At 30.2% G+C, this 9,373-nt stretch overlaps 1 protein-coding gene across 1 annotated transcript; it reads left to right on the plus strand.

The window, feature by feature from the left end:
- Positions 1,919-3,105, plus strand: LOC109363388 (vacuolar iron transporter homolog 3-like). Its single transcript, XM_019609636.1, has one exon. It carries the CDS (start codon positions 2,393-2,395, stop codon positions 3,053-3,055), a length of 663 nt encoding a protein of 220 aa, XP_019465181.1. The 5' UTR covers positions 1,919-2,392; the 3' UTR covers positions 3,056-3,105.

Genomic DNA, 9,373 nt, shown 5'->3' on the forward strand with positions numbered 1-9,373 from the left:
TATATATATGAATGAATGAGTAAGTTGAATAGTGATTACTCATTAGCTACTTTTTGATATTGCTTGTCTGCTAATTAGTTGTTTTGATGAGGCAGCTAAATAGTTAACCATTTTTTGTTACAAAAATTACAAAAATTACTATTCTTTTTTTTCTTCATTTCTTTATGTTTTTTCTTGAATAGACTGCCATCTAATGGGCATGCATTCTTGATTATTAATCATGAGTTTAGTGTTAAGTTGATTAATGCCTCCACCTATTGGGCATGCATGCACGTTTATTATTAGATAGTTTTATGTGAAATTGGATGAAACTTTACTTGTGAATAATTGAATAAGCATCCAATTTGGTCTCTTAACTCCTTGGAGAATTATAAGTTTAAACTGATTCCTAAAGATTATAAATTGGTCTAGGTCAAATTAGTCCTTAAAATTTATCTTAAAGGGTTTGTATTTTCCAAATTTTTAAGGGTCAATATTTTGAGGGACAAATTGAGTGTTGATTTAAATTAGAAGTTTAAAACCTTTAGAATGTTTTTATTATTAGCACCCTAGCTAGTATGTGTTATAAGAAAGTTGTTGGTTTGGTATCATAGTATGGTTTATTAATAAGTGTCCTCACAATCAAATTGGAGTATAGTCCTTCAATTGACACCTTTTCTTTTGATGTGTTTCATTTCAGGGAATGCAGCTATATTTTAATGGTCAGCGTGAACAATATGTAGTTTCATTATATGAATCTTTCTCAAATTAACATTAAAATGTATGGTTTTAGCAAGTCTAACACATGAAACCTCAGATTATATCAACTTATGTAGGTCCAACTTGCCTTACATTTCGTGATAAACTAAGTAGGAATCCTATCATCATCAGCATCCACTAATCACTATCTTCACATTTTATGCTTTCTATTTATTTTATTTTTTCAATTTAATCGGGAAACAATTAATTAAATCATGTTTTATTATATGGCAAGATGGTTAAAGGTCCGATTTCTGATAAATGAGAAGATCAGCTACACATTTCAAAAAAGATTACTTTCTTAACAATCCAACGAATAAATAGTCTTCATTATACTAAAATAATATATATAGCAAGGATGTTACACTCCATTTTATGTGCATATGTAGGGTTATCAACCTATACACACAAACTACTTTGAGCAAAAACAGCCATTAAACATTCAACTTAAACTCAAAATCATATCACACGACTTTCCTAGGTTTCCAAATGCAACACGAGACTCTCTATGCTAAGCCCTTGTATTGCAAATGAAGGGAACAAAAGATGCCTCAAAATAATACACTTTCTCCCATTATTTTCGCATGAAAATAAAAAAAATCTGTTACATATGGGTTATTGATACTTTTGTCATTGTTTGAGTCATGCCATATTTATGACCCTTGAGCTGCATTCACATCAAGTATAACTACCCGCACATTTGGATCACTTCTTTGAAGTTAAAAAAGATGATGTAGGTTGGTCTCTTCTCAATACAATTCATTATTTCATTCCCATTATAATATACTAAAATATATGTATTTGGTATTAATTCAACCATTACCTTGTTTTCTTCACCCTCCCACCTTGTTTGAGTGATACACTATTGGTTGGAGAAGCTTTTTATCTAATCAACAACGTCCCCTTATATATGATTTGTAACTTTACAAAAGAGGTGATTTTCCTTTTTATGAGCAAAAGCAATGATGTTTCATGTCATGAAATATTTTTCTGCCACTAGATTAGAATTGTCTATTAATATACTGCTATTTGTAAAGATCTTCATTAACAATAATTAGGACTATTCTCAACAATTTAGGAAAGAACATATTTGTTTTCTTTAAATGCACTTATACTTTTAACTCTGAAAAATAGCATCACATCTTTGGTTTTGTTAATCTTTTACCTCTAATAAGTTTCATACCCCTTTGTAAGATAGCAGAATGTACATATAGATATAGATTTCATCATGTTTATAAGCTGATCAGTCTTCTAAACCATTAAGCCCAAATTAAGCCTCAATAATTTGCAAAACACAAAGCTTAGTTGCAGAAAGTAATCTTTCAAAGTAAATTTGGTCACACATATATATCCCTTTCCATGTTACAATTTAGCAAACTCCCCTTCAATAATCCCTTTCCTTTAATGTGAAAATTTTACTTTAAAATCCCAATACAAATATCTTTTACAACAGTTTGTGAATAAGAAATCTTTCTTTTATATTTAGTACGTGGTAGGGTTACCCTACTTTTGCCTCCAACACAGGCAAATTTCATCCTTAAATACCCTTCTAGGTTGCGTGTGTCCTTCACACTTTCTTCACACCCTTCTTCATCTTCATACTATTCTCTTATATTCATTATCTTTTCCTCTAGTCTCCTTATTACTCTTTCTCATGGCATCCAATGACACATCCCTGAACCAAGCCAAATTTGTCCTTCCAAACAATGACCTTGAGCAACAAGAAACATCAACCCTAGAGATTGAAACCAAGGATTTTGACTACACAAAAAGATCTCAATGGCTACGCGCCGCCGTGTTAGGAGCCAATGATGGCTTGGTCTCAACAGCATCTTTGATGATGGGTGTTGGGGCAGTGAAACAAGACATCAAGGCCATGATCTTAACCGGTTTCGCGGGGTTGGTGGCTGGAGCTTGTAGCATGGCAATAGGAGAATTTGTCTCTGTGTACTCACAGCTAGACATAGAGGTTGCTCAAATGAAGAGAAACAAGGAAAGTAATGAACAGGAAAATAATGAAGAAGTGGAGATAGAGAGTTTGCCAAATCCTTTGCAAGCAGCAGCAGCATCAGCTTTGGCCTTTTCTGTTGGTGCAATGGTACCATTGCTTGCAGCATCTTTTATAAGGGACTATAAGGTGAGACTTGGTGTGGTTGTGGCTGCAGTGACTTTTGCTTTGGTGATCTTTGGTTGCCTAGGGTCAGTGTTGGGTAAGGCTCCAGTTTTAAGGTCTGTTATGAGGATATTGGTTGGTGGATGGTTAGCCATGGCCATTACTTTCGGTCTAACCAGGTTGATCGGATATAGTGGGCTCTAGTTTCTTTTTAAGTGTCTTTTGAATCACCATATTCTCTTCACTACTTGATGAAGATAGTAACATGCATTCCTAAAAATATTTTAACGGTGTATATTTTAAATTATTTTAAATAAAAATTATAAATTATAAATTCATCTTTACACCTTAAATTCTAATACTGGACTCTCTACCATGAGAAGTATCAGTTTTGCATTTACCCTTCAACAAAATTATTATCTATAACAAAAACTATTGTGATATATCTATACTTTATCTTCTGTATCTTCTTGAAACCCCTTAGTTTTTCTTTTCACTACAAATGATAAGATGTGAGGCATTAGTTGAAGAAAGTTGTATTGGTAATAATTATCATAAAACATAGGGTAAGGTGTTGCAGATTGTTTTGTAAGTTGTATATGTACTATTCTCTTTATGTATGCTATTTTATAATGCTTGGACTTTTTCATTGATAAAGTGGGATAAGATTGTTGGGAAATAAGTAATATTACAGTTGTTTAAACAAATATATGTTGCTTATAATGGATATTTTAATTACCGTTCTTGTGTGTTAATATATAAAGTTCTTATTATCCACTATAGACCTAATTTAGGTATTTATTCATTATGCTTATATCATTTTCAAAAGTCATATAATTTATGGGAAACAAATTTATATTCTTTGTATTATGTTGATAATATATTGCTTATAACTAGTAATATGAGACTTGCATGAGACTAACAAATTTCTAAGGATGAATAACAGCCCAACTCAATTTCCCAATGTCTAAGTTGCATAACTCCCCCAAATCTTGTAGTACACCTCTGTTACAAATAGATGCAAACTCACATGCAAGCAATAACCGCAATGTAAAGAAATCTCTAATGAAAGAAGGATGTGTGCGAGCATGTTTAAAGTTTCCAAACAAAAAACAAATAAAAGGAATAAGTAGCAAAGTTGTGAAATTTGAATAGCACGTAAAATCGGAAGATATCTTGTATTAGATTTAACCGGTTAAACTATTTAGTCTGATCGCATGATTTTATAGATAATTAATACTTTTTATCTATAGATATGTAATTATATATAAATAATAATCATGTATAATTACATTGAAGTAATGTCTTCTTATCTTTTTTTTGGACTGAAGTGAAACAAAAGATTAGAGTAGTGTTCCATTTTTTAATTTTTAAGTGAACTGTCCGGTTTGCTTCTCGGGTTAATCCGATTTAACCGGGTTTAACACAATCGGACTAGAATTTCTCTGGTTCAAAGCGGTCTAACCTCACTCAGTTAATACAGTGAACCAGAGCTGTTTTCAAGTCCAATCAACTGTCTCACAACACTGATAAGTAGTACCTCTTTGTTGTGAGTGAGCTAACAAAACAGTTATACTCTCTTTATAAAAGTCCACGCGAACGCTTTCTTAATTTCTTATTGAAATTAAGCTTATCTAATGAACACGGCCCAATAATTAATTGTATGTGTCACTCTATATAAAGATATAGTCATACTTGAGCGAATTATTATATTAAAATTATTATAGTAGAATTATAAAACAATAGTTCTTAAAATTGTTATTTAACAGCTTTGTCTATGTTAGCGTTAGATTTAACAACGCTTTTAAAGCAATGTAGAAAATGGATATTTAAAAACATTTAAATATCTACTTTCTATTGCACTAGAGTATTCTATCAAGCACAAGACAAATATGCTAAATTCCACCATATTTACAAATAATTTGACAATAGAAACATCATTCTGAAAACCAAATTCATAAACCATTGCATGAACATGTCTTCCTTAATTCAAATCCATCACCCCAAAAGATTACACACACTAATAAAATGAACGAAGCCGATGAAAATATAAACGACTAATCCATGAATTTCTTATATCTCTTAACTGAAGAAATAAATGGATTTCTTGTCAACGGAAAAATACATAATTCAAATTCAATATAATAATAATCAAATCAAGATTTACACACATGATAAAGCTGAAAAAAATAATAATCAAATCCAAGAAATGCATATAGAGATTGCAAGTTTGATAAATCATTAATGGTTAGAAACATCTCTCTACTCAAATTCAACATTGACAGATTCCTATATTATAAAATAAGCAATTAAGATAGATGGAAATGCAAGCAGTGATAGCAAATCATATAGAGAAATAAGTGATGAAAATAAAATAACATTTCACCTTACGCTTAAAGAGAGAAACCGAAAAATGATAACTTGTTAGAAAAACCAAACTTAAAACAGAGAGAAGGACAACCCCTCGAGAAGAATATTTTTGGCATATATATTACTTATTCAGGATTTGTAAAGGCTTATGGAGACTATATTTGTCTTACAAACCTCATGAACATGTTATTTAATTTAAAATAAAGGGCTATGTAGCTCATAATTCTTTATGTTTTTTCTGTTATTTTGTAGTGATCATCTTTTGCGTTTTTCGAATGTAACAGCCATTTATTCATGCAGGGGTATACAATTTTATGCATATAAGCAATTTGTCTTTTTTCATTCTCGTAACAAAGTTCTACCACGGAGCAAAGAAAAATATAGAATCCAAAACCACTTCTTATTCAGATTTTACTCTCATTAGAGATCTAATAGATTTTGCACAAAAAATTATTTGGACTCTATTAGATTTCGTACATAGGATTATTTGGAAACATGTATTGTTATTTCTGACCCACAGTTTATGTGAATCACTCCCGGGAAGAGTTTTTGTTAGTTTGTTATAGTTATTCATTCACGTATTCATGTGAATGTTACTTGTGGAATAAAATACATGCAAACTCCATTCTACAAAAACAATCCGTACCATTTAGCTATTCCTTTATATATGTTAAATTTCATTTCTTAGAAATTTGAAATTTCAAAATTTTATACTCAGCCATTTGAATAAGATAATAATTAAACAAACACTCAATTTCCAATTTATAAGAACTCAAGATTTTTGGGCATATTGATTATTTATAGAGGGTAGTGGCGCAATGATAAGATTACTTGCTTTACAACTTTGAAGTCGGTGTCCATATCTTGAAAATATTCTCTTCATTAACTGACTTATTTTACGACTATGAAGACATTATTGTATATATCTACCCTCATATAATCATATTTCATTAGGTGGAAGTCTCGTATACTAAGTTGCTACTGATTATTTAATTTATAGAACGTTGCCTAAGAAGATTATCATAGCCTCACATAAGTTCACCAAAGAAGGAAAAGTTACAATGGGAGCAACATGCAAACATGAAGAGATCTATGATCATTAAGCAGAATACCATTCTCAGCCTTGGCAATGTTGAATTTCCTTGCATGATGTTTTGATATGTATTAAAATCAAAGTGATAAACTTGTGAATTAGTTCTTTAGATTTTTCTGATATTTTGGTTGTGATCATCCTTTTCTATTTGCAAATAGACCAACCATTATTTATGAATAGGTTACCAATTTCATGGATATAATCATGTAAGCAATTAGTCTTTTTTTCATTCTCATAGTAAAATTCTCCAAAGTTATCATAGAAAAAGAGACAAACCAAATCCGGTTCGTTTACTATTCACCTTTTGCTCCAATTGGAATACTATTAGACTTCATATACAAGATTATTTGGATTCTATTACCTTTGTGGTACACAACATTATTCGCACCTTTATCTTAGGCAACATTCTTTTTAATCAACTTGAGGCTCAAAAACGTGCATTGCTGTTTTTTTCTTCAGGAAACTGTTTTCGTGAATTAGTTCATCACAGTATGTTACTTGTTATAATTATGAAAAAACATTACATTAGTCGATTAAGTTACGTTTAAATAAGTCTTCTGAGTTTTTTTTTTCAAACTAACTTCTGTGAAAAAAGGTTTAAAATTTTCTCAAAACCATTATTTTTTGTTTTCCACAGGTATCCTCACATTAGAGGCAACCCTGTCTGAGCCGGGACATCCACAGATATATGGGATTAACTCTCCTAGATATTTTTTCCATCCACAAGACTTGAAACCATTGAAAAATTGTATCAGGTGCACAAACAATTGTGTAACGTTTGTCACTTTTTTAACTTTTTAAGGGTGATTGAAAAATCATTGATTTGTTGAACATCAAAAAATTTTAAACTTATTTTTAAAAACTTACTCAACTATATATGGGTTTTGCTTTCAGCTGTTGTATGTACGCAAATGTAGCAACAATTACACTTGCAACTAACATGATTATCATATTTTTCTTATCATGATTAAATTTGAATAAGGTTAAGTTTCAATTGGTTTATGGGTGAGTTCATATTTAAAAGTTAGATTTGATCTATATTTATGGCCAAATAAAGTATAAACATGATTTATTCCGACCTATTTCATGGTCGCCTTTTAGTTATATTTATATTTGTCTATTCCATTATATAAAGAATAATAATATTTTATTGGTCCAAAGTAAATAATGCATTTTGTTGTAATAACTTTTTTGTTAATATAATTTCGTATTTTGATCGTGGTTTTTCAATTATTTTTTCTATTTATTAGGACATTTGTACAAATGATTTATTATCACACAATATGTATATGATTTCCCAAATTATTAATTTTCTAATTTGTTTATCATGTATACATCTACATACATATTATTATTTCATATCTCAAATTAGATATTAATGATAATAAGTAATATTAATGATAATGTCAAATTATTTCATATGTCAAATTAGATATCTAAAAGTAGTAAGTATTATATTTAATTACGTCTTGGACCTGGTTCGGGTTCAATAGCGAGCTCTATCAACATTTAGGATTGAGTTAATCTTTGAGTCTAAGTTTGTGTTCAAAAAATAATTTGATCAACATTTAAAGTTAGATAAGTGACATCATTGACCGACTAGAAAGCATGCTAAGATTTCCTCAAAAATATACTTACTTTTGTAATGGGGCCCTTTCAGAAAAAGGTTTTGTGGGCTTCAGTACAATCCCACCAAATTCACTCAAGACTACGACCTTTAGCGCGAAAAGGAATCATCTTCATTAATGAAGAGATAAATACTTCAATTTACTTGTATTTTGAATGACAAATATATTATTTTATTATACTTGAAAGGATAGATATGTCATTATGTGTTAAATTTTCTTAAATTTTTCAAAAATTTATCTCTCTATTAATGGAGATGATCCATACTTCTCTAGCGCATGCAACACTCCACTTTTGACCATCATGTGGCCTTTATTAAACTTGTATTTTGTCGTCACTTCCAGCCTTTAACTGTGTCCCACATTTTTTGTTCTCAAAATTCTACTGTTTGTTTCTCTTTTGTGTGTTTCACATTATCCATTGTGCATTTCATATTTGAATTTCTAACCATATTTTATTAAATATTAAATTTATACTTTTTTTCTTAATTTTTTCAGTAATGCTAATAGTTGAGTGTCTGCTCACAGCTTGAAGGCTTCATATTAGAATCATTTTTTAAATCCTAACAAGCCTATGTTAAAATTTAAGTTTTTAAAGTCTTCATTGTCTGTGATCAATAAAGTAAGGTTGAGGTGAGGTGAGCATCCAATCAAGTAACTTGACTAGACGGATGAACCAATACAATGTGAACTAATTTAATTAGATTTATTTCTTTTATTTATTGGGTTGAATTCGATCAGTGCAACAAAATCCAATAACTTTTGGTTCATGCATTAGATTTATTTTTCAACATACTATCCAGCGCCGTCATGTTTGCAGCAATATCCAATAACCTTTTAGTTCATGTATTACATTTATTTTTACGATCCAACCCGATTTAAATATGGAATGAAGATCATTTACTTCGATATTTAGTATTTTATTGTATCCCAATCTAATTAAAAGTATCAATTAATTAAAAAAATACAATAATAAAAAATAATTTGTTTTTTATGACTTGTTAGAATATGATTGTATAGAACATAAAAACATAAATTTTTCAAGACATGTGATCTCTATTCTGTAATAACACCTTAATGAAATGATAAATGTTAATTATTAACTTTGTAAAAAAACGTACAAAACCCCAGAAGTAAAGATTAGGTTTTTGACAATCTTAGAGATTGAAAGGACAAAGTAGGTGTTATATTGCTTCATTGAATGTCACCTATTGCACTGAACATGGTCCCTTATTGTCACGCCTCAATCGAAGACCCAAGATTTTATTGTGGCTGTATCACCTCAAAATAGAAAAGAACAATAACTAACTCAACATATTGAATCTAATAATCCACACCATGATTTATAGCCAGAAGTTCTGCCAGGATTGGCAAATCAACTCCAAAATTAGCAAAATATCCACATAGTCATTGACATGCATGATCTCTAAGAGC

This window comes from Lupinus angustifolius, chromosome LG13, assembly GCF_001865875.1.
Source record: "Lupinus angustifolius cultivar Tanjil chromosome LG13, LupAngTanjil_v1.0, whole genome shotgun sequence".
In the NCBI taxonomy this organism is placed as follows: domain Eukaryota; kingdom Viridiplantae; phylum Streptophyta; class Magnoliopsida; order Fabales; family Fabaceae; genus Lupinus; species Lupinus angustifolius.